Source organism: Miscanthus floridulus, chromosome 1, assembly GCF_019320115.1.
Source record: "Miscanthus floridulus cultivar M001 chromosome 1, ASM1932011v1, whole genome shotgun sequence".
In the NCBI taxonomy this organism is placed as follows: Eukaryota; Viridiplantae; Streptophyta; class Magnoliopsida; order Poales; family Poaceae; genus Miscanthus; species Miscanthus floridulus.
Window position 1 is genome coordinate 44,589,819 of NC_089580.1, and position 25,219 is coordinate 44,615,037.

General features: G+C 48.5%; 3 protein-coding genes, 1 long non-coding RNA gene and 1 pseudogene across 5 annotated transcripts; 4 read left to right on the forward strand and 1 right to left on the reverse strand.

Annotated features, from left to right (window-relative positions):
- Positions 1 to 2,814, reverse strand: LOC136507987 (uncharacterized). Its single transcript, XR_010771831.1, has 2 exons — positions 2,241 to 2,814; positions 1 to 1,815 (listed from the first exon to the last, which is right to left on the reverse strand). It is a non-coding gene; the product is annotated as an uncharacterized lncRNA (long non-coding RNA).
- A 439-nt stretch (positions 2,815 to 3,253) lies between these two features.
- On the forward strand, positions 3,254 to 4,114 carry LOC136455960 (dynein axonemal assembly factor 3 homolog). Its single transcript, XM_066455700.1, has one exon. The coding sequence runs from the start codon at positions 3,254 to 3,256 to the stop codon at positions 4,112 to 4,114; it is 861 nt and encodes a 286-aa protein (XP_066311797.1).
- A 3,413-nt stretch (positions 4,115 to 7,527) lies between these two features.
- On the forward strand, positions 7,528 to 10,768 carry LOC136455967 (uncharacterized; annotated as a pseudogene).
- A 3,702-nt stretch (positions 10,769 to 14,470) lies between these two features.
- LOC136482029 (lysine-rich arabinogalactan protein 19-like) lies at positions 14,471 to 15,767 on the forward strand. The gene is made up of 2 exons (XM_066479284.1): positions 14,471 to 14,626; positions 14,968 to 15,767. Exon 2 carries the CDS (start codon positions 14,985 to 14,987, stop codon positions 15,528 to 15,530), a length of 546 nt encoding a protein of 181 aa, XP_066335381.1. The 5' UTR covers positions 14,471 to 14,626; positions 14,968 to 14,984; the 3' UTR covers positions 15,531 to 15,767.
- Positions 15,768 to 21,518: 5,751 nt separating this feature from the next.
- LOC136508038 (uncharacterized) lies at positions 21,519 to 24,175 on the forward strand. 2 transcript variants are annotated; one of them, XM_066502675.1, is made up of 7 exons: positions 21,519 to 21,848; positions 22,166 to 22,275; positions 22,379 to 22,420; positions 23,005 to 23,172; positions 23,247 to 23,414; positions 23,605 to 23,814; positions 23,909 to 24,175. In XM_066502675.1, the coding sequence occupies exons 1-7, from the start codon at positions 21,644 to 21,646 to the stop codon at positions 24,110 to 24,112; spliced, it is 1,107 nt and encodes a 368-aa protein (XP_066358772.1). In that variant the 5' UTR covers positions 21,519 to 21,643; the 3' UTR covers positions 24,113 to 24,175. The 2 variants fall into 2 exon arrangements, with proteins under 2 accessions (XP_066358772.1, XP_066358836.1); XM_066502739.1 differs by having other exon boundaries at positions 23,083 to 23,172.
- The last annotated feature ends 1,044 nt before the right edge of the window (positions 24,176 to 25,219 follow it).

The following is a 25,219-nucleotide window of genomic DNA, read 5'->3' on the forward strand; positions in this document are numbered from 1 at the left end:
TACAAATAATAGAGCCTCCCCATCTCAGAAGTGCAGAATTCAACAACCCAAAACCAAAGGGTTACATAACTATTGTTAAATCAAGACTTGTAGGATCAAACAGTAAAGAAAGATGATGATGATAATATAGAATCCAATTTCTAGTTTTTTGCTTTGTTTTGGCTCACTAATTTCTAATTTCATCAAATCATGCCACAAGCTGCAATTTCCCACTATCTTGGGTAAGTTGTTTCTTCTCCTCCTTTCCAAAGCTCTGCACAAAAAGAAAAATGAAAGCCGTGAGCTAACTTGAGAACATTTGTACCAATTTTAAACAGCATGTATGAAATTTACAAGATTGAAATTGCACCATAAAAAGTATCTGTGTTGATTTTGCAGCTTTGACATTAGTAATAATTGGATGTGGTGTAAGTGTAAGATTCTAAGAGAGGGAGCAGCATGGAAAATAGAGTAAGGGAATAATTGGATGTGGTGTATGTGTAAGATTCTAAGAGAGAGGGAGCAGCATGGAAAATGGAGTAAGTGAATAATTAGAAAAGTCACAACTGAACATTTCTGCTTGATCTGAGGACGAGTAACTGCCACCATATGTTAGGTAAATTTAACATTAGGAAATTAAAAGCCTAAGCAAGTCTGACTGGTATTGAGGAAAGCACCAGTCTCAAGATATGCTGGGCAAGCAAGAAGATAGTAGTTCCAACTTTAGAGAGAATGTATCAAGCCTGAGGTAATAGCTTCATCATGATAAAATTGGAATTACATTACTCATCATGTTATTCATGTAAATAAGCAATGCAATCGATCGACACAGCACAAAAACATTGCATCAGTTACCTCATCTCCTTTGGATAAAATAAATCCTGATTCCTGCATGCCTAGCTACAGGTGCAAAATCGGGAAAGCACATGTGCAAATTCTGTAGAAAACATGAACTTTTTAGTTAGCATACAGAATCAACATAGCAATCCCATCTTCTCCATTTTTTGCATCAACATAGCAATCCCATCTTCTCCATTTTCTGCCAAAGCTTTGTTGTTACCCTTTAAAACTGGTCTTCGTAACATGAACTATATCAGAGTTGGGAATTTTGGTACGAGCTCTTTGTATAAAAAAAGAATGGTCCATCGTGTGTCATGGTAGTGCTGAACATTTGTCTTACATTGGATTTATTATCTCTTTAGATCTTTTAGTGAATATGTTGCAAATGAACCGCCTACACTCCAAAAAATATCCAAAGAACGAACTACATGGGTAGGTGAGTTGCACTATAAAACATGTGAATTAGAAAAAAAAAACAAACTACTGGAAAATGGCAAAGATAGGAAAGCCTTACGCATTACATACCTACAAAACCATTTTCCAATAATTGAAAGTCACCGTGAGAGCATGAAGAATTTGAATAAACAAAGGTGATTGATTTACACTAATCTGATCTTTATTCTAACAGATATTAATGCCGTCGGGTTTCTAACCAACATCTGACATGATTTGAGCTCATAGATATTTCATTGAACATCTTGTAAGCAATAATTTTACACCATAATTTTTTTTGTACAGAAACACTCGCCTGTTTAGCTAATTAATAAGAAGCACAGAAGCAGCAGCGATGTCTTACTTCCAGATGGGTCGATCATTTAGACAAAGCAAAGCAATAGGCCAATAGCTCAGTTCCATGGTGGCTGAAGAGGTTTTGTGTGATTGAAATTGGCGTAGATGAAAGAGAATGGCGGTTTCAGCCGACTATGATTCTCAAAACAAATATTCAGATCACGAACCAGCTGCTTCCAAAATAAAAAGGCAAAGATGATTTAACCCCTGGGAAAAGGCAAGGAAACTAAAGTGAGTGTACAACGAAATATATGATTCCAGTTTCATAACTCTAATTCTCAAACCAAAATTTGTTACAGCTGAAGAGATTACTGTGGTAAGCCTCATCTTATATATGATTCCAGTTTCATCGTTATAATTCTCAAACCAAAAGGGAAAAGATCTCCCAGCTGCTTCATCATATAAACTTGGTTCTTAATTGTTTAAACATAGAAATTTCTTAGCTGAAAGATTGAAGTTTTGCCATAACTCCAATACTTTAAATAAACTTCTATAATTCTATTAATCTAAAGTTTTTAATCCACAGCTAATCATCACTCCCATCAGCACAATAAAAAAATAATCCAAGAGCAAACTAAAATAATCCTCCAAGAATAGAACGACTCGCAAGTTGCAAGAGCAGTAGCAATCACCTAATGAAGCCACTGCTCCAATCACCTCACCTAATGAAGCCACTGCTCCAATCACCGCCCTGCATTCACCGCAACGCACAGGAGAAAAGATAATAACAAGAGACAGGTATATAGACAGAGATTTAATTTTTCCAGAAAGCATCAGGAACTTGGATGCATGAACTTGCCCATCCGTGAGCAGCTTCTCGATGGTGTTGGCGCTTGTGGCGAGCACGAGCAGGAAGGGCTTGGTGGGGAGGTTGCGCTCGGCGGCGAGATCCAGCACTAACTAGGTGAGCACGACGCAGCAGGTGTCATTGGTGAAGAGCGCACTGGCGAGCGCGGTGACGACACAGACGCTGCACAGCAGGTAGCGGCCGCCCTGGCTCCGCCACGCCAGGAGCTTGCCCAGGCGCTTCAACATTCCAGAGCCCTTGAGGTAGCCGCCCCACCACCATGGTGGCGAAGAGAAGGCCCAGCATCGCCCCAGCCGTGCACCGCCGTCAGGCCGCGTCAGCCCAACCCTAGGGACCGTTTTTCCCAACGCTGTGGAAGAAGAAGGGGGTGTGGGAAGTAGAGGAAGTTCGGATCTCCCCAATCCGGCCCATCACCTGCTCGCCGGAGAAGGTCGACGAAGCTCTGGCGGCGGGCGGCGGGCGGCGCGGGAAGAAGAGGCGCGACCGGTCTCCCCCACGCGCGTGTTGTGTAGAACGAGAGGAAGGAAGAGGCGCGGGGAGGCCGCGCAGTGGAGGTGGGGCGGGGGCGGGACGGCGTGGTGGCCGAGCGGGGTGGGATGCCAGGCAGACGGGGACCCACATGTCGGCGTCGAAAAAAACTCGAATGGTGATAAGTAGCGTCCGGCTTCACCCGGTGCGGTCAGGAGGGAACGGGTCCAGTTTAATCATTTTAGGGGAGACCAGAGGAGAAGGCCGGTGCTGGAAAAGAAGAAGCAAGCAGGGAGATGGAGGGTGGGAGAGGGAGGCGGTGAAGGAGAGGAAGAGCGGGACAGAGGGTGAAGGAGAGAGGGACTCGAGATGGGGCGCGGAGTGGTGGACCGACAGAAGCTGAGGGAGCGGGGCCACGATGAGAGGGTGCGGGCGCAGGAGGCACCAGTCGCTTGCGGGCGCGGGCGAAGGCGGACCGAAGCTGCGGGCGGCGGCAAAGGCGGCCCTGCCGCCGCGGGGCGGGCGGGCGCAGGCAGCCTGGCCACTGGCCCTGCCGCCGCGGGCGGGGTGGGCAGCCTGGCCGCTGCCGCCGCCGCTGCTGCGGCAGACAGCCACGCCGCTGCCGCCTGGGGGTGCGGGGGAGAACCTGGAGCCTTTCTTCTTCCCCGCTCCTCCTCCTCTGCCGCCCCTGCCCCTCTCCAGACGGCAGGGGCCAGCTCCGCTCTCGCCGCTGCTCTCGTGGCTGCACGGGCTGCTGCTGCTGACAGCCAGGCCCGGGTGCGGGCGGCCGCCCTCGCTTTGGAGCGCGAGCGCGACGCGGCTGATGCCCTGGCCCGCCAGATCGCTGAGGCGGAGCAGCTCCTCGTCCTCCCTACATCCTACGACACCGCGGCCACCTCCTCGGCTCGACGGGTCACCGCGCGTCTCACACCACGGTCATCTGGCACGACCCGGCCGACCCGCACGTCGCTCAGCTCCACTACCAGGCCGGGGGTGTCCAGAACATCCGACTCCTCGTCCCGGTCGTCCTCGAACCTGAGTCGCCCTCTTACGCCCGCTGGAGGGACCTGGTTTCTCACCCTCCGCCGCTACGCCCTCGACGACCACGTCCTAGTCGACGCCTCGGTCGCAGTCCAGACCTCATCGTGGCTGCGCCTGGACAGCGTCGTCCTCTCCTGGATCATCGGGACGATCTCCCTGGACCTCCACGACCTCGTCCGCAACTGCTGACGCTCGCCGGGCCTGGCTTGCGCTCGAGGGCCAGTTTCTGGGCAATGCCGAAGCCCGGGCCCTGCGTCTCGATGCGAGCTTCCGCACCTTCGTCCAGGGTGACCTCTCCGTTGGCGACTTCTGCCGGCGCATGAAGAGCATGGCGGACTCCCTCGGCGACCTTGGCTGGCCCGTGGAGGACCGCATCCTGGTCCTCAATGTCCTCCGCGGGCTCAGTGACCGCTACGCCCACCTCCGGACGTGGATCACCCGGCAGAGGCCCTTTCCCTCCTTCCTGCAGGTCCGACGACCTTGTCATGGAGGAGCTCACTCAGGGCGTCCAGCCAGGGTCCACCTCCACGCCAGGGTCCTCGTCTTCCTCGACTGCCCTGGCCGCTACTCCTCCGGCGCGTTCCCTCGCTCCACCGCCGTCGTCGCTTCTTGGTTCTCCTCCCCCGGGCCGGGCGGGGGTGGGGGGGCCGTGGCGGCCGCCGTCGCCGTGGAGGGGGACGTGGGGGCCGCGGAAGCCACCACACACCGGTGCAGTCGCCCTCCGGAGCCCCTACGCCCGCGACTCCACGGGGTGCACCCTCGCCCTCCTTCCACAACCCGTGGTCGGGGCGCATCTACATGTGGCCCTTCCCGGCTCCAGGCGGAGAGCCTCGCCCACCAGCAGCCTTGCTCACTGGAGCTCCTCCAGGGTTTCACTGCCCATCTTCGTGGGTGCCACCTCCCGACATCTTGCCCGGGCCTGTCGGTTGGAACCCGGCGGCCTTGGCCAGATCCTTCAGCACCATGGCCCTGACACCGCCTGCTGGTACCGACTGGATTGCCGATTCGGGTGCCACTTACCACACTACTCCAGACCCTGGTATACTCTCTTCTATTCTCTTCCTCTCATCCTTCGTCCATCATGGTCGCGAATGGTTCTGTATTCCAGTTACGTCCGTGGGTGCCGCCGGCACTCATGGTTCCTTTCGTCTTCCTGACATTCTTGTTGCACCCTCTATGGTTCACAACCTTCTTTCTATTCGTCGTTTTACAGCTGACAATTCTTGTTCTGTTGAATTTGACTCTTCTGGTCTTACTGTGAAGGATTTGGCTTCCCGGCGTCCTCTTCTCCGATGTGACAGCACGGGACCCCTTTACACCCTTCGGTTTCCGGGCGTCTGCTTCCTCTTCGTCGCCGTCTACTTTGTCAGCTGCCTTCGCCGCCACTCCTTCTTCCACCACTTGGCACCGTCGCCTTGGCCATCCTGGACGTGATGCTCTGACGCAGCTTAGTCGCAGTTCCGACATTGGTTGTACTCGGGCTCACGATGAGCACTTGTGTCATGCGTGCCAGCTGGGCCGTCATGTTCGTCTCCCTTTTTGTTCTCTTCTTCACATGCTACGCATGTGTTTGATCTTGTACACTGCGACCTATGGACATCTCCTGTCATCAGCATTTCTGGGTATAAATACTATCTTGTGGTGGTTGACGATTTCTCGCATTATTCGTGGACTTTCCCTTTGCGTGCGAAGTCGGATACTTTCACCACTCTTCTCCACTTTTCGCCTGGGTGTCTACTCAGTTCGGCCTCACCATCAAGGCCGTCCAGTGTGACAATGGCCGTGAGTTCGATAACGGCACCTCCCGTGCCTTCTTCCTCTCTCACGGTGTCCAGCTGCGCATGTCTTTGCCCGTATACCTCCTCCCAGAACGGCAAGGCCGAGCGCATGATTCGCACACACGAACGACACCATGCGCACCCTTCTGCTCCAGGCGTCGCTACCTGCTCGCTTCTGGGGCAGAGAGTCTGCACACCTCCACTATCTCCTTAACCGCCTTCCTTCCGCTGCCTGCCCGGCTCCCACACCACACACCACGCTCTCTTCGGTACCCCTCCTCGGTATGACCACCTTCGTGTCTTCGGGTGTGCGTGTTACCCTAACACCACTGCACCGCTCCCCACAGCTGGCTCCCCGTTCCACTCTGTGTGTCTTCCTTGGGTACTCACCCGGATCATAAGGGGTACCGGTGCTTTGTACCTCACCTCCCGTCGGGTCATCATCTCTCGCCATGTGGTGTTTGATGAGTCTGTCTTCCCCTTCACCACCACCACCCCATCTCCCACCCCCGATCCGGACCCTTCTCTTTGTTTCCCACTGACACGGGGGTCCAGCACTTTTACCGCTGTCTCCTGCAGGTACTGCTTCCCCGTGCCCCTCGCCGGGCCCGTTGCCCCGCCTCGCCACCCACCAGTGACGCCCCTGGCCCTGCGCCCTGCCCGGGTCCGGAGGCGTCGCCCTCCGGAGCTGCTCCTACACCCTACGTCCGCAGCGGGTACGGGGACGCTGCCTGTCGCACCTCCTGCGCGTTTCGCCCAGCCGGTGCACGTCTACCGGCGCGTGTGCCGGGCGGGCACCGCTGCCTCCGGCATCACCGGGGTCCCCTTCTCCACTGGTGACGCCTACAACACCGGTGGCCCCTTCTCCGCCGGCGACCCTACACCGCCGCCGCCGCCTCAGGCTGCCCGTGTCGTGTCGCCGTGTACCAACCCGCAACTCCTTCACCGACACCCGCGGCATGTTCACCCTATGGTGACGCGACACGCGGCTGGAACCCTGCGGCCCCGGGCTCTCGCGACGATGCCCGACGACCCGCAGATCTCTCCTGTTCCCTCTTCCGTTCGCGACGCCTTGTCGGACCCTCATTGGCGCCGCGCGATGGAAGAGGAGTACGCGGCTCTCCTCGCCAACCAGACATGGGATCTGGTGCCCCGTCCACCCGGATCCAACGTCGTCACCGGGAAGTGGATCTGGACACACAAGCGGCGGGCTGATGGTTCCCTTGAGAGGTACAAGGCTCGCTGGGTTCTCCGGGGTTTCACTCAGCGCCCTGGAGTCGATTATGATGAGACTTTCAGCCCCGTGGTGAAGCCGGCCACCGTACGCACAGTGCTCTCCCTGGCTCTCAGTCGCTCTTGGCCCGTGCATCAGCTGGACGTCAAAAATGCCTTTCTCCACGGGACTCTCACCGAGACGGTCTACTGCAGCCAGCCAGCGGGGTTTGTTGACTCTTCTCGTCCGGCCATGGTCTGCCGGCTCAACAAGTCTCTCTACGGGCTCAAGCAGGCCCCCCGGGCGTGGTATTCTCGGTTTGCTGCTTTCCTGCTGACACTGGGGTTTGTGGAGGCCAAGTCAGATACGTCCCTGTTTATCTATCACCATGGAGCTGAGACTGCCTATCTGCTGCTCTACGTTGATGATATTGTCCTCACAGCCTCCAGTCCGTCCTTACTCAGCCGTGTCATCGCCTCTCTTCAGCAGGAGTTTGCTATGAAGGATCTTGGTGTGCTCCACCACTTCCTCGGGGTCACTGTTGAGCCTCGCCCCACCGGCCTTCTCCTCACCAGCGGCAGTACACTCTTGATATCCTGGAGCGTGCTGGGATGACTAACTGTAAGCCCTGCTCTACTCCAGTTGACACACAGGGCAAGCTGTCCGAGGCCGTGGGAACCGCCGTGGCAGACCCCACTGCTTACCGGAGTCTGGCAGGTGCCCTTCAGTACCTCACCTTCACCAGGCCAGACATCACCTATGCAGTACAGCAGATCTGCCTTCACATGCATGATCCCCGAGAGCCTCACCTCACTGCGCTCAAGCGCCTCCTCCGCTACCTCCGCGGCACTGTCGACCACGGCTTACTCCTTCAGCGGTCTTCCTCCACCGAGCTCGTCGTCTACACTGACGCCGACTGGGCCGGGTGTCCGGACACTCGGCGCTCTACCTCCGGCTACGCTGTCTTTCTGGGCGGCAACCTGGTGTCCTGGTCGTCCAAGCGCCAGCCGGTGGTCTCCCGATCCAGTGCCGAGGCGGAGTACCGAGCTGTCGCTAACGGCGTGGCTGAGGCCTCCTGGCTCCGACAGCTCCTTGCCGAGCTCCACAGCCCTCTCTCCCGGAGCACGTTGGTCTACTGCGACAACGTCAGTGCGGTGTACCTCTCCACCAACCCTGTGCAGCACCAACGGACCAAGCATGTGGAGATCGACCTACACTTGTCCGTGATCGGGTTGCCATCGGCGATGTTCGGGTCCTCCACGTCCCGACCACCTCCCAGTTTGCCGACATCTTCACCAAGGGCCTCCCGTCATCGACCTTCACCGAGTTTCGCTCCAGCCTCAACATCATTGGTGGCTAGTTGCGTCTGTGGGGGGGGATCGTGTGATCGTGTGTGCTTCTTTTCATGTCCAGTCTGTAACTCCGCTGCGCCGGTAGCTCAGACTGCGGGGGGGTGTTGGAGTATGAGAGTATGTGTATTAGGCCCATGAGGCCCATGTATGACCAATATACATTGCTACCCTTCTAGGGTTAGCCCAATAAGGAAATCACAACTCTAGCAATACTCATGCTGTGTCCTATGCCCTTGGGATTCGTAGGAATACGCACATAAATAAAATTAAGCATATTTCTTGTGCCCCTCTTTTTCAGTCTTGCTTAGATTATGCAATGCGAACTGTGATGCTTGTTTGCCAGCATAAAGGAGTTTCAGGGGTGGGGGGGTGGGGGGTGGGGGGGGGGGACCAAAATGCTTAGTTGACTGATACATGCAACACAATATTGTTCCATGTACTTAGTTACTAATACCTTGTACTCCCTCTGTCCGTGAATAGAAGGCGTAACCACTTTTTCTATAGTCTGAGTGTACAAGGCGGCCGAGTCCTGGCACCATTCACGCACATGCAACATTTACTGCTGTGACTGCTAACCTCATCGCCTCCCTCGCCGCATGCACAGACCGTTACTCACAGAGCGTGCATGGTCTCTCTCTCGCGCGTGGAGGAGTGAATGGGCTGGCCATTCCTGCATGCACGCATGCGCGACATCCAAAACAGCTTTCCTCAGAACGCACGTAAATTAAATCGTTTACTGGTCTTGGTGCTGGAGGAGTTGCGCCTTCTATTTACAGATGGAAGGAGTATCAACTATGACTTCTACCTCAGAAACTAACCGAATAATATGCAATGTAGGCTGGTGCAAACCCAAATGTCAAGGCTGGTGGAGCAACCCCATTGCATATTGCTGCAGATAGTGGAAATATAGAAGTTATCAAATGTTTGCTTAAAGCTGGAGCTGACCCGAATACCTGCGATGATGTAAGTTGTATTTCATCGTAATAAAACAAGTAGTGTCATACTGAAATTTCAATGTCAGGTTCATGCTATGTGTTGACCTGTTTTAAATATCCATAAAGATGCAAGCAATCTTTTGGTCTTTGTATCCAGACCATGCCAACGAACACTGAATACAACTTGATTGCCATGTGATTTTCTACCTCAGGATGAACTGAAGCCAGTTCAGGTTGCTGCTTGGAGAAATAACCGTGAAGCTGTGGAACTTCTTTTACCATTAACATCCCCAATTCCAGGTGTTTCAAACTGGAACGTAGATGGGATTATAGAACACATGCTGCCTAAAGAGTATGGGGAAAAGGTGCCTCTTGAATCAACATTTTAGCTATTTTGCATTGTCATAGGATCCATAAACCTTTAACCAAAAAAAGAAAAACTCTCCGTGTCTGCTAACTGTTGAACAAACTTTGCAGTCTCAATTGAAGGAAGTGACATCTCTGAAATCAGGCCGAACACAAACTGTTGAGGTATGTCATGCACTTGTTACATAGTTTTGGTGTCGGTCCGGGCTTGTACTATATTAATGACAGTCAAGTCATATACTTGTATTAGGACATAATCAGGGGTAGGCCTCTATCATCTTAAATAGAGGTAGACTTGATTTAATTGTTGAGGTTAGCAGAAAATTGAAATCTGACATTAGTTAATTGGCTGCGCAGGTGTCACCCGAGGACAAAGAAAAGATCCTTGGAAGCCAAATCAAGAGGTGATGATGCCTTCAGAAGAAAGGACTACCTTGTAGCAGTGGATGCTTATACGCAGGTAACTAAGATGGAATGTTTTTTCTGCATAGACAAAGCACAGCAATATTGAACTCTGGAATTGTGCTTTTAACCGTACCTGAGATCCAGCTGTTATTCTTCATGTCCAGAGTGCTGTTAGTTTAGCCGCAAGAGACTAATGTTAGTATGGAATTGCATTTCAGGCTACAGAGTTGGACCCAACTGACGCAACAGTGCTCTCAAACAGAAGCCTCTGCTGGCTGCGAGCAGGGCAAGCTGAACGTAGCCCTGGAGGATGCGAAAGCATGCCGGGCATTGAGACCAGATTGGGCGAAAGCTTGCTACAGGGAAGGTGCGGCCCATCGTCTGTTACAGGTACGCGAGGCACTGTGATGTGATTGGGAATTCACCCGCTTCTGATTTGTCTTTAGATGATGACTGGTTCATTTGCTGTTTGCTGGTGATCCTGGCAGAGGTTTGAGGACGCCGCCAACGCCTTTTATGAGGGGGTGCAGCTTGATCCGGAGAACAAAGAGCTTGTCAGCGCATTCAGGTTAGAACTTAGAAGCATTCCCTTGTTTGTAAAGAAGATGCCTTTTTGTTTTGCTAGCATGCTGTTCTTGTGCTAAGATCTTGTGGTCATGTTGAATGAAACAAACAAACAGGGAGGCCGTCGAAGCCGGGAGAAAGTCCCATGGCGTGGACACGCCAAGCTCAACACAATAAGACGAGGACTATGTGGTGGGGCCTGAAGCTGTGCTGTTTGATGGGATAGATATTGATTAGGGTGGAGCTAGTCTAGTTGGATGGGCATCAATGTTTTATGTCCCTGTTCGTTTGGCTGATAAGCTATGTTGTAAAGTACTGGGCTGATTTGATGTTAGAGAAAAATGTTGTTCGTTGGCTAAAAAAAGTACGGCTTATAAGCCAAGCGAACAGGGCGTTAGTTGGAATCCGGTGAGATGATGAATGATGATAGAGGAACTCAAGTTCCGATGAGATGTGATCATGAAATTTGGAAGAGCGAATTTGCCAATTTTTTGTGTTTTGTGATTGTTTTCAGAGTAAAGTGCATCGCTGGATCTTAAGCTTGTTCTCTCGCGTCGTCCCGGTCCATGTATGCTCTTAATTGCATTTTAATCACTGTTAGGGTCTCACTAACGACCAGGAACAACCTGGGCATCGTCAGAACACAGAATGACGTGCCGAGGTTGACGGACCTAGCACCGTGGAGCTAACTCCTACTCCGTACTTGGGAAGGACGATGCGAACAAAGCTGCAAAAAGCCACCTCATTTCTCTCCCGATCTCTCGTCACTGGCCACCGGGCTTGCCTGGACGTGCTGATGGACGGAGCGCTCGCGCCGTTTCGTGCGTCCACGCAGGACTCGTGCCGCCCTGAACGTCACCAGCATGGAGCAGAGGAGAGAGCGGTGAATGCCCAGCCGGCATCAGGAAGAGAAGGAGACACCGAGGTGAGGCAGCATAAAGGGAGGAGGGAGATACAACACCCGATCTATTTTTGAAACATCCAGATGCAACACTTGAAACATACGTCCGAAGACAGATGAAATATGCATCTGAAATACTTGTAAAAACACATGAAAAACACTTAAAAACCATTGTAAAACATATGCAACATCCAGATAAAACGCTTGCAATATGCAACATCCGAATAAACACACTTAAAACATACGCCTGAAAAACAGATGAAACATTGGGAACAGAAGCTTGCAACATACATGTACAACCATTGCAACATATACAACATCCCGATCTACTTTTGCAATATCCGTATGAAATACTTGCAACATACCTCTAAAACATCTGAAACACTTGAAATAAATGATTGCAACATGTCAGGCGCAACACTCTAGTGGGTGGCGACCACCATGTCAGGCGTGTTGAGGAGCTCGATAACCGCCTCGATGGGTAGATCGGGTCTAGGAGGTGGCGGAGCGAAGAGCACCATGTGCTTGGCCGCCGCGAGCTTCTTCTGCTAGGGGCACCAGGGCGCGAGGAGCCTTGAGGCCGTCGCGGAGTACGGCATGGCTGCCTCCAACAGCAGGAGGAGGTAATGAGCAGGACGCTGGCGTCGGCGCCGGCGATGAGGGCAAGGGCAGGCGGCAAGCGTGACTCTAGTGGCGGAGCCTAGCGTCGCGAAGGCGGGCGAGGGCCCCGGGGCAGAGGAAGCGGAGGCAGTCGCCACTCGCGGCAGCGGTGGGGAGCGGAGCTTTGCGGCGAGCGTGCGAGGCGGAGTTGGAGATCTAATTTTTTTGAGGCAACGAACGGTGCGAGACGGAGTCCATCCGCCCGAACGCCCGCACCACAACATTACCATACTGGCCAATGGCCATTATGGGCGTGCTTAGTTCTCATGTGAGATCTCCAGCAGGATTTGCGCTAGCAATTTTTTCCCTTACTCTTGCTCGGCTAGAAATTGAGATAGAAGAAGCGTTTGGTTTCCTAGCGAGCTTGCCTCGGGGTTTGCACTAGCAAAAATTTTCATTGCTATTGCGGGAGTACTATTGGCTCACCCACGCTGGCAAGGCCCACCTTGTTCAGCGAGGCGAGGCGAAAGCCTTGACTTGCTCTGTGGGCACCAACAACGAAAAACTTGCCCAACTAGGTGAAGGAAATCTTGTCTGCACAAGTTCCGAGACACTCTAGCAAAGGAACCAAGCACTCAAACTTGCTTGCAATCTTTACTGGGCTAGGCAACACTGTGACCAGCAAAGGAACCGGACACGCCTAGGGAGCCAGCCAAACACGCATTTGTGTTCAGGAGTGGAATTTAATTTTGATATTTTATTTGGAACCTACGGACATGTTTGGTTTATGGGCTTGAGAAGAAAGACCAAAAATTGGCAATCCCATAAAAATCGGTTACTATTCGCTTCACTGCCATAGTTTGGTTTGCTAATATAAATTTGGTCGTGCCCATCTTATTATTAAGAAGGCAAAAGGAGAGTCAGCCATCACCAGAGAGTTAATAAAAGATTGAAGAATGACCGGGCCTAGAAACCTTGCTTGGATGACCAAATCTGCCGGGGTAAGGCCCATGTAAATTCCCACGGGATCAACAGCATCGCCGAGCCTCGGCCTACCGGGAATTTATATTTTTATCATTATAACGATCGTCACTCGTTCGATTCTCATTCCTAGGATGGCAATTACATATTTAGAGAGACGAAATCTTACAAGTTTGCCAAAAACGAGTGCTTTTGCGTACGTGGCGTGTCAGGTCACGGTGCCAGCGTGGACGTGCATTGCGAAAAGACGAAGCTGCCCCTGCTCTGTTCCTCTCTCTTCCTCTCTGACAGACGGGACCTGCAGCTCCTCTCGCCACCATGTGGGCTCCACCTGTCAGTTTCATCTCCCACCTCTGGCACCTGGATGGGACCCAGGCACATCCAACTTCGTCCCCATCCATGGCTGCTGAGCAGCCGAGGACGATGATAAGGCACCGCGCACGAAGTCGATGGAGGAGTTCTTGCGGGAGAGAGGGACTGGTGGCAGCCAGCCACGGGTAGAAGCGGGGCTCTCCGGCGGAGTGCTTCGGTCGAGGGGGAAGACGCCACTGCGGCCATGGATTGGTGCTGAGATGTGGATAGGTGGCCACGGCGGGTCCTTGCAGCACCAACGGAGGAGACGGAGTGGCGAGAGTTGCTGTGTATGCTGAGATTAGCGAGCTCGACCTCGGGTCGGCAATAGCGGCGATGACGGTGGTTCACGACGATGGAGCGGGGGTTGCTGAACGACGAGTGGCAGGGTGAAGTCGTCATGCTACTGCAAACTCGCAGAGCCTGTTGGGAGTAGCAGAGACGGTTGGATTGGGGAGATCGATGGTGACGATGGAGCTCTGGTCATGGCGGCACGAAAGGAGAGCGAGGTAGGGGAAGCTTGGGGTCGCGGGCATGAGGATGCGCAGGCCGCAGCGAGCGCTCCTCCTAAGCGCGACAAGCTCCACAACAGCCAGCCGGGACATGACGAGCTCGGCTTGACATGGTTCTTCAGGCTCCTAACCAAGCACCCCGACGTGGAGGGCAAGATCCTTGAGGAGCTCTGCACACATCCGCCGTCCACCGTCGTCCGGCGCTAGCAGCCACCACACCGCGGCCGAGCTGAAGCAGCTGGTGTACCTGCACACGACACTGTCAGTGAGAGGAGCTGAAGTAGCTGGAGGCGGGGGGATGAAGCTGACGAGTGGGGCCCACATGACGGTGAGAGGAGCTGCGGGACCCAGCTATTAGAGAGGGAGAGAGAGGAGCCGGGCAGGGACAACTTCGTCTTTTCGCAATGCACGTCCACGCAAGCATCGTGACCTGGCACACCACGTATGCAAAAGCGCTCGTTTTTGGCAAATTTGTAAGATTTCATCCCTCTTCTCTGATAAATATGTAATTGTGATAAGAATCGGACGAGTGATGATTGTTATAATGGTAAAAATATAAATTTTTCGTCAGCCTGTGCCTCTTTTTCCTTTTCCCCTGTCCCCTTCCGGCTTCCCCTTCCTCCCGCGTCCGCCTTCTCTGTTTCTCTCTCGTGCAGACCGCCGCCGCCTGCCTGGCCGGCTGCCGCCGCCGCCAGGTGCCAGGAAGTCGTCGGGAGTCTTCTTCGGCGACGAGCACCCACCAGGTACCTCTTCTCTTCCGTTCCTGCTGTGCAAAGCCGAGCACCCAAACCCTAGCCTAAGCTATTCGTATCCGGATCCGATCTAATTACAAGTGTTTGTACGTGGTGCACATGTAGGATTATGCCTACTGCTAGCTTCTATTCGATTTTTGTAAAAAATATCTGGTGTACGCCCCCATGTTTTTACTTCTAAGGGTACCATCGCGCATTTGATGTGCTTCTAACGGAGTATACAAATCCAGTGAAAACACACATTTTACCTTTAAACAATCCGCATCTTGCTCGCAATTATCAGCATTCTAGAAAGGTGAATGTGGCCATTGATACGCTTGCTATTGGCGCAGGACACATCTCTGCTGCAATGGGTGACTACACAATCCAGATCAGCACCAAGCTCATCGACCAGCTTGCTCGCGATGATGAGAAGGTGAAACGGAAAGCCAGGAAGCCCAAGCCTAAGAAGAAGCCCACCATCCAGCCACATGAAGAGCCCCTGGAATTCCCGAGCGAACCCAAGACGACCAGCCCTGCTCCTGCTCCTGGGTGGCCTCTGCAGCCTCCCCCAATGTTTCTGCCCGTGACCCCTGCTCCCCCGCCACCCCCGGCCACAATGCCGGAGGTGGAAGCCACCCGCTCCACACTGAAAGAAAGTGAGGCGGTTCTCGAGAAGCTGGAGAAGCAGGAGGCTGGGGCACGCCAGGAGCTCAGCAAGAGAGCAAAGGAGCTGCACGACAAGGAGTTTAAGGTGCCGTACCAGAACCCCATGCCCTGCACCTTGGAGAGGGCAGGATGCCTCGAGTGTTACAAGACCAACGCAAAGGACCCGCTCAAGTGTGCTGAAGCAGTCAAGAGATTTGAGGCGTGCGCTCGCATGGCCGTCAAGAATGCCACCGCAAAAGCCGATTAGTAAGTAGCCCATGAAGCTTTGTGAGTTGGGGTGAGCTGATACGCGGACTCTGCGTTTGCGTTTTCTTTTGATCTTTTGAGTTGAGGTGATTCAAATAACCAGGGATTTTCATGGGACCCACTGTAGATTTCTAATGCCACTGCACTGGACTACCTGAGGCAGCACCAGGGATATTGCATATGTTTGTTACAATTGGTATATCAAATTGCTGGTGAGAAGGCTTTTGTCTGAAAGATATATCGGATCTTGTGTTGGAATGGTATCCACTAGCCACGCTGCATTTTTTGCTGTGTTCTATGGTATCATTATTGGGCTATTGTCGAACTCTTGTGTGCATGCCTCTGTTTACCTCTTCTCCTTGATTTGCACAATGCTTTATTAGTTTCAGCATTGCTATTTTGCATTTCGTTCAGCTCATGGGCTGTAGAATTCTGTTCCAAGTGGATCAATATCATTATCTCCTCTTGTGCTATAGGAAATATTGTTCTGCTTATCTGTCATGAGAGAAACGCTGGTGATGACTGCTTTTAGAACTCTGAAGTCTGAGAATGGTGCCAGGCAGGCAGTCTCCCCCCACCACACACACACCCCCCTAAAAGAAACCGTCTCTCCTTTTTTTCGACTAAAAATCGAAATATGATCTGCATTTTCCTTTTGCAAATAGAACACATGTATATTGTTGCCATTATCGAAATATGATCTGCATTTTCCTTTTGCAAATAGAACACATATATATTGTTGCCACTCTGGCTTGCTGAACACAGAATTTATGTCTGAAGTACGTACCTATTTGCACGCTGCTTTTCATTCTTGTGTTTTGCACACTAGTAATGAGTGCTTTTAGAATTCTGAAAGTCTGAGAATGGTGCTAGCCAGGCAAGGTGGTCTTTCTTAAAATAAAAAAAGGTGTCCCATTTTTTGCAACTAAGGATCTCTAAGAAATTGCCACGTAATCTGCCTTTCCTTTTTCACAGCTAGAACATATACATGTTGTCAGTTAGCTTTCTGATCCGAAGAGTGAAATGTATTCTATTACTAGATAGAATCTTTGCTTCTACCCTAGAGTTTCTTTGGAAACATAGAGTTTATGTCTCTATACTCCATTATCATGTGTAAAGCGGGTACAACATTTGCTCAACTGCCTTTAATTCTCGTGCTTTGCAAATTCATTCACTCTGATTCAGCTATGGTCACTTTGGTTGCCCCACGCAACTCGTGTCATCTACATTCCTCTGTTGTTTTGTTGGTTCATTATTTATACTCTTTTGATTGAAAAAATAATATATTTCCGGCCAATTGATGGATGAATTATTCAATTGGACCAATGTTATTATATCCTCACGGGCTTTTGTAGAATACTTTTGTAAAATATTGTCCTGTTTATCTCCCATGACCATGATATACCCTAGTGATGCCTGCTTTTAGAACTCTGAAAGTCTGAGAATGGTGCTGGCCAGGCAAGGTGACCTTTTTTCTTAAGAAGGGGTTATGTCTCTTATTTTTTGCAACCAAGGGTCTCTAACAAGTCGACACTTAATCTGCCTTTTTTTTGAACTAAAACATATAGATGCTTTCACCACTCTGGCTTGCTGATCTGATTAGCAGAATGTATTCTAGTATTCGGATCTTTGCTTCTACCCTTAATTTCTTTTGAAACGCAGTGTGTATGTCTGAATACTGCCATTGTCTTGTGTTAGGTCCCATTTTCTCAACTGCCTTCCATTCTAGTACTTTGCAAACTCACTCACTAGTGATTTAGCTATTGTCACACAAGTACTTGCCTTCCCTGTGCAACGCTTGTCTTCCTCTGTTGTTTTGTTGGTTCATTATTTATGTCCTCTTGATCGAAATGAATATATACCCGATCGATGGATGATTTGCTTAATTGGGTATTCTTAATACACCCAATTAAGAAACAAGAGTATATTGCATATATACTTTTATTATTTCATTCAGTTCATGGGTTGTAGAATTCTCTCTCCTTTTTTTCGACTAAAAATCGAAATATGATCTGCATTTTCTTTTTTGCAAATAGAACACATATATATTGTTGCCACTCTAGCTTGCTGATCCAATGAGTTCAACATATTCTAGTACTTCAATTTTTCCTTCGGCCACACCTTTTATTTTGAAACACAAAATTTATGTCCGAAGTACGTACCTATTTGCACGCTGCTTTTCATTCTTGTGCTTTGCACACTAGTAATAATGAGTGCTTTTAGAACTCTGAAAGTCTGAGAACGGTGCTAGGTAAGCCAGGCAAGGTGGTCTTTCTTAAAAAAAAAAGGTGTCCCATTTTTTGCAACTAAGAATCTCTAAGAAATCGCCACTTAATCTGCCTTTCCTTTTTCACAGCTAGAACATATATATGTTGGAAAAATCATATGGCGCTCAGGGGGGCTAGCGCCCTCGTTAGCTAAAGGACTAAAATACCATGTTACAATGTTTCAGAAGTCATCACAAGAATCATGTATATAGTACATCTAAAGTGTATCCACGACAATTCAGATTGAAATTCATCTTTGATGCTGAGATTAAAAAAATAGAAGTGTCACTGTCAGCACATGATGAAGAGTGCCAGGTTGGTTGCTTGTCTATTTTGTTTCTTGGCATCTAGGATGAATTTCAAACTGAATTGGTGCAGCTATACTTAACTTTATGTGTATTACATACATGAAACATGATTTTTGTGGCACCAAATCTGAACTCTATATGTTGTCAGTTAGCCTGCTGTTTCAAAGAGTGGAATGTGTTATATTACTGGATAGAATCTTTGCTTCTACCATAGAGTTTCTTTTGAAACATAGAGTTATGTCTCTACTAGCAGATGCCCGTGCGTTGCTTAGGGGGGCTTTAATATTTTCAGCGCAATGGGTATGGTAAACAAATACGGGTCAAAATCAACATACAAATAATAGAGCCTCCCCATCTCAGAAGTGCAGAATTCAACAACCCAAAACCAAAGGGTTACATAACTATTGTTAAATCAAGACTTGTAGGATCAAACAGTAAAGAAAGATGATGATGATAATATAGAATCCAATTTCTAGTTTTTTGCTTTGTTTTGGCTCACTAATTTCTAATTTCATCAAATCATGCCACAAGCTGCAATTTCCCACTATCTTGGGTAAGTTGTTTCTTCTCCTCCTTTCCAAAGCTCTGCACAAAAAGAAAAATGAAAGCCGTGAGCTAACTTGAGAACATTTGTACCAATTTTAAACAGCATGTATGAAATTTACAAGATTGAAATTGCACCATAAAAAGTATCTGTGTTGATTTTGCAGCTTTGACATTAGTAATAATTGGATGTGGTGTAAGTGTAAGATTCTAAGAGAGGGAGCAGCATGGAAAATAGAGTAAGGGAATAATTGGATGTGGTGTATGTGTAAGATTCTAAGAGAGAGGGAGCAGCATGGAAAATGGAGTAAGTGAATAATTAGAAAAGTCACAACTGAACATTTCTGCTTGATCTGAGGACGAGTAACTGCCACCATATGTTAGGTAAATTTAACATTAGGAAATTAAAAGCCTAAGCAAGTCTGACTGGTATTGAGGAAAGCACCAGTCTCAAGATATGCTGGGCAAGCAAGAAGATAGTAGTTCCAACTTTAGAGAGAATGTATCAAGCCTGAGGTAATAGCTTCATCATGATAAAATTGGAATTACATTACTCATCATGTTATTCATGTAAATAAGCAATGCAATCGATCGACACAGCACAAAAACATTGCATCAGTTACCTCATCTCCTTTGGATAAAATAAATCCTGATTCCTGCATGCCTAGCTACAGGTGCAAAATCGGGAAAGCACATGTGCAAATTCTGTAGAAAACATGAACTTTTTAGTTAGCATACAGAATCAACATAGCAATCCCATCTTCTCCATTTTTTGCATCAACATAGCAATCCCATCTTCTCCATTTTCTGCCAAAGCTTTGTTGTTACCCTTTAAAACTGGTCTTCGTAACATGAACTATATCAGAGTTGGGAATTTTGGTACGAGCTCTTTGTATAAAAAAAGAATGGTCCATCGTGTGTCATGGTAGTGCTGAACATTTGTCTTACATTGGATTTATTATCTCTTTAGATCTTTTAGTGAATATGTTGCAAATGAACCGCCTACACTCCAAAAAATATCCAAAGAACGAACTACATGGGTAGGTGAGTTGCACTATAAAACATGTGAATTAGAAAAAAAAAAACAAACTACTGGAAAATGGCAAAGATAGGAAAGCCTTACGCATTACATACCTACAAAACCATTTTCCAATAATTGAAAGTCACCGTGAGAGCATGAAGAATTTGAATAAACAAAGGTGATTGATTTACACTAATCTGATCTTTATTCTAACAGATATTAATGCCGTCGGGTTTCTAACCAACATCTGACATGATTTGAGCTCATAGATATTTCATTGAACATCTTGTAAGCAATAATTTTACACCATAATTTTTTTTGTACAGAAACACTCGCCTGTTTAGCTAATTAATAAGAAGCACAGAAGCAGCAGCGATGTCTTACTTCCAGATGGGTCGATCATTTAGACAAAGCAAAGCAATAGGCCAATAGCTCAGTTCCATGGTGGCTGAAGAGGTTTTGTGTGATTGAAATTGGCGTAGATGAAAGAGAATGGCGGTTTCAGCCGACTATGATTCTCAAAACAAATATTCAGATCACGAACCAGCTGCTTCCAAAATAAAAAGGCAAAGATGATTTAACCCCTGGGAAAAGGCAAGGAAACTAAAGTGAGTGTACAACGAAATATATGATTCCAGTTTCATAACTCTAATTCTCAAACCAAAATTTGTTACAGCTGAAGAGATTACTGTGGTAAGCCTCATCTTATATATGATTCCAGTTTCATCGTTATAATTCTCAAACCAAAAGGGAAAAGATCTCCCAGCTGCTTCATCATATAAACTTGGTTCTTAATTGTTTAAACATAGAAATTTCTTAGCTGAAAGATTGAAGTTTTGCCATAACTCCAATACTTTAAATAAACTTCTATAATTCTATTAATCTAAAGTTTTTAATCCACAGCTAATCATCACTCCCATCAGCACAATAAAAAAATAATCCAAGAGCAAACTAAAATAATCCTCCAAGAATAGAACGACTCGCAAGTTGCAAGAGCAGTAGCAATCACCTAATGAAGCCACTGCTCCAATCACCTCACCTAATGAAGCCACTGCTCCAATCACCGCCCTGCATTCACCGCAACGCACAGGAGAAAAGATAATAACAAGAGACAGGTATATAGACAGAGATTTAATTTTTCCAGAAAGCATCAGGAACTTGGATGCATGAACTTGCCCATCCGTGAGCAGCTTCTCGATGGTGTTGGCGCTTGTGGCGAGCACGAGCAGGAAGGGCTTGGTGGGGAGGTTGCGCTCGGCGGCGAGATCCAGCACTAACTAGGTGAGCACGACGCAGCAGGTGTCATTGGTGAAGAGCGCACTGGCGAGCGCGGTGACGACACAGACGCTGCACAGCAGGTAGCGGCCGCCCTGGCTCCGCCACGCCAGGAGCTTGCCCAGGCGCTTCAACATTCCAGAGCCCTTGAGGTAGCCGCCCACCACCATGGTGGCGAAGAGAAGGCCCAGCATCGCCCCAGCCGTGCACCGCCGTCAGGCCGCGTCAGCCCAACCCTAGGGACCGTTTTTCCCAACGCTGTGGAAGAAGAAGGGGGTGTGGGAAGTAGAGGAAGTTCGGATCTCCCCAATCCGGCCATCACCTGCTCGCCGGAGAAGGTCGACGAAGCTCTGGCGGCGGGCGGCGGGCGGCGCGGGAAGAAGAGGCGCGACCGGTCTCCCCCACGCGCGTGTTGTGTAGAACGAGAGGAAGGAAGAGGCGCGGGGAGGCCGCGCAGTGGAGGTGGGGCGGGGGCGGGACGGCGTGGTGGCCGAGCGGGGTGGGATGCCAGGCAGACGGGGACCCACATGTCGGCGTCGAAAAAAACTCGAATGGTGATAAGTAGCGTCCGGCTTCACCCGGTGCGGTCAGGGAGGGAACGGGTCCAGTTTAATCATTTTAGGGGAGACCAGAGGAGAAGGCCGGTGCCTCCTTCCCCTCGACAGCGCAGGAGGCGCCCTCAACGGCTCGGGGGAAGGAGATGGTGGTGAAGGCGGAGGAGGCCTCGCCTTCAACGCCACGGGGGGAGGGCAAAGTGGTGAAGGCGAAGGCCTCGCCCTCCAGGGCGTGGGAAGAGGGGAAGGAGAAGAAGGCGGAGGAAACGGTGGACCGGGAGGAAGAGTCGGAGGAGGGCGACGAAGACGACGTGGAGGAATATGAGAATTGGAACTACTTCCCCGGGCTAGGTGAGTCAAACCGCCCCGCTGCCATCATCCTCTCTCTCTCTCAATCTAGTTGTTAGGGGTTGGAAATTGAGCCTGACGTTGTTGTTAGGCTGCTGAAGTCGATCTAGGTTTTAGGGTTCGGGAATTGGGGCTGACGTGTTGAGTCTGTGCTGTGGTGATCTACGGTGTCGTGGACGAGGAATGCCTCTGAACAATTGACTTCGCCCTTCATAACTGGACGAGATTGACTTCGCGCTTCGTATCTGGACGAACTATGTTTCTCTTTCTCTTTGCTAATTCTGCTTGCCTAAATTTATTTTAAATCTTTGTTTCCTCAGGTGTCGAGTTGGGAAACAATGGGATCATTCTGGTCCTTTTTGAAACGCCCTCTGGCTTTGCGTTGTTCAGTTATGATGGGGTGAAACTCCTTCTACCAGGTGCCATAGAGGTAACTTTGTTTAATCGGCTACCTTTGTGTATTCATCTGCAGCAGTTTGCTCTTTCTGTCTTTGCCATTGACCTCATTTTTCTCTATTCTCTGTGACATGCAGCACATATGGACTGATTTCGTGAAGTGTGATATAGCAGAAACAGTTAGAACTCTTTCTTTCCACCTTATTGTTATTTCTATTCTATGTTACTCGTATCCAATTTATACTGTGAGCAGCAATTTAGCAGCATTCATGTTTGCTGTTTTATTCATTGGTTGCATCAGATAAGAATTGTGAAGTCATGTGGTCATTAGCTGTTTACTAATGACTCTGAATGCAAATTTGTCGCCATAAATCAGTTAGAAATGCTAATCAGTTTAGAAAGCATGTAGCATGATGGTATTATTCTTATTCCCCCAAAACTATTTACTAGCTAAAAGGTCACTAGTGGTGCGAAGAGATATCTAAAGAAGCGGTTGGTACAAATTTATACCTTCGGCGATATTTGCATGCCCGAATTCCTGACTAGTAACTGCTAGATAGGGATGATTGAGGCCTGAAATGGTAATGATACTACTACCAACTAATGCCGCTATGGTCAGTTTTCAATCAAGCAAGGCTATATCTTTACAATTGAGGCACATGTACTTACTGAATTACCCACTCTATAGCTAAGACATGGCATATCATTTCACTAATTGCATGTGTCCTCCTAACATTCATGTCTCTGTTCATTTCTTTATCAGATTTGTTGGCTGAAAGCATTTGAAGCTTTTGAGGATAAGGCCAGTGCCATTGACCCTAATACTGGTGTTAATGAACAGCTTGCGAAGATGATCAGATGTTGTATCAAGCCTGACCAGAAACTAGCTGTAGGAAGTCATGAATATAAGGAAATCATTGAAAAAACCATGGTCAGTATTAGTTCCTTGTTTTGCTTATGTCTGTGAACAATTTTGAGCACCAATTTTACTGTGGATTTTTTCAGAAAATATCTTGCCTGCATGATAGTACCGTGATGGAGGTTATGTGGGGCCTGAAGAATTGCATGCACCATTTAGTGCCTGCCGAGCTGACTAAGGATGATCGCCCCCTCATGAGTGAAGGAATGAAAAGGGTCTTGGATAAATATCACTTTGTCTACAAACCAGAGATTGTGAGCTCATCACCCCATTTTCCATATATGTCTTATGTGAAGTGCTTTATGTTGCTCCCTGTCATGTACTGTTACTCTTTATGTGCATATTAGCCCTTGAATTTCACTGACCAAAGTATTTTGATGAAATATTTTTATTTTGCTTTTGTTTCTTTTCTGATAGTGACGTACAAATGCTCTTTGCATCCAGATTAATGATCGTATTATTGAGGTGGCATGTGTCGTGTATAACTATGATTGTTGTGTGGAAAAACATTCTGAATCCTTGCGTGAGGCTGGCAAACACCTTAAGAACATATCTGGCATTAATTCTGAGGGTTGGAGTTTGTTTAAACTTGCCACCGCTCTCAAGATGGTATGTTACCCTGAAGATCATCTTTTAGCTGGTCATCCTCGGCAGGTAAATCATAGTATTTTGCAAATATGTTCTAATCTTGTGTGCATTTGACAAACTTGTCATTTGGGTAATGGGCCAATGTGCTTTTTTTTCCCAGATCTTTTCAGAAGATGAGCTAAAGAAGCTGCTGCAGAATGCACCAGAATACAAAGACAAATTAAAGCCGAAGGCCGTCAAGCTAGTCTATGAAGACATTGTGTGGGCCCTTGGAATTAGGAATAAGTGGCTAGGACAGTTGCCCCGTTACTTGAAGGAGGCTGAAGAAGCATATGAAGCTAAACAAGTGATTCTAGAGGACTAGTGCTCGGCCATCCGGCCATTTGATGCAGAAAATTGAACACAACTAGTATTTTGATGGTTGCAACTACTCTTAGTGATTGTATTCCCTGTCTTTGAAATTGGTGAATGTTGCCATTAAGCACTCGGTAGGGGTGAGCCTAGCAAAAAATACTATTTCATTCTCCACCTTATTTAATACTTCCTATGTTCTAAATTATAAGTCGTTTTAATTTTTTGGTTCATTTATTTTTTTATGTATCTAGACATATTATTATTTATCTAGATGCATAGCAAAATAGATGTACTAAGAAATTTAAGCGACTCTGATTTGGAACGGAGGAAGTATTATCGAGCGTTCCCACTTTGGGTGATCTTGGTGAGCGGTAAGCATGTGGGTGTGGTGTGTATGTGTGTTCAAATACAGAGTACAGAGGCTTATTATACAGTAATACCCCCACGATTGCAATGATTGATTCATGGAGATTTTAGAGCTTGGTGCCGCCCGGGCCGGCATGCAGTAGCCTGCCTGTAGGAGTAGGTGTACTTAGCAACCTTGCGAAGAGGGCCCTTAGCCGAGTGGTTAGAGTACTTGCGTAGCATCTAGCAGGCCTGGGTTCGAATCCTAGTGCGAATTTACGGGGCTGGTGTTAAAAAATTCCTCTCATCGGCAAAGGTAAAAGCCAAGGTTCGAAGGTTTTCTCGAACATTGAGTTATTTTTTTGTTAGAAATTAATGTAAATGAAAGTGATTGGAAGAACTGTAACTTTCATTGATCTCTAATATATATTTATACATATAAAAGGGTGTCTTGAACAAACACCTATTGAGAAGAGAACAGTTTCCATTGATCTTTGAAATATATTTATACATTGTGCCGTAGGAAATATTGTCCTGTTTATCTCCCAATGAGGGAAACCTTAGTGATGCCTGGTTTTAGAACTATGAAAGTCTGAGAACGATGCCTGGGCTTTTTTATTTTTCCTAAAAAACAACTGTCTCTTATATTTTGCAACTAAGGATCTCAAAGAAATTCGACATTTAATCTGCCTTTTCGTTTTGGCAACAAGAAGATATATATGCTCCATTCGTTCTAAATTATAAGACGTTTCGGCTTTTCTAAGTACATTGC

Excerpts from the sequence above, each read along its gene's own strand:
- LOC136508038 (XM_066502675.1), top strand. The coding sequence starts at position 21,644 with ATGGTGGTGAAGGCGGAGGAGGCCTCGCCTTCAACGCCACGGGGGGAG. Across the intron at positions 21,849-22,165 it reads GAACTACTTCCCCGGGCTAG|GTGTCGAGTTGGGAAACAAT; the intron begins GTGAGTCAAACC and ends TTGTTTCCTCAG. Across the intron at positions 23,173-23,246 it reads AAATCATTGAAAAAACCATG|AAAATATCTTGCCTGCATGA; the intron begins GTCAGTATTAGT and ends GGATTTTTTCAG.
- LOC136482029 (XM_066479284.1), top strand. The coding sequence starts at position 14,985 with ATGGGTGACTACACAATCCAGATCAGCACCAAGCTCATCGACCAGCTT.
- LOC136455960 (XM_066455700.1), top strand. The coding sequence starts at position 3,254 with ATGGGGCGCGGAGTGGTGGACCGACAGAAGCTGAGGGAGCGGGGCCAC.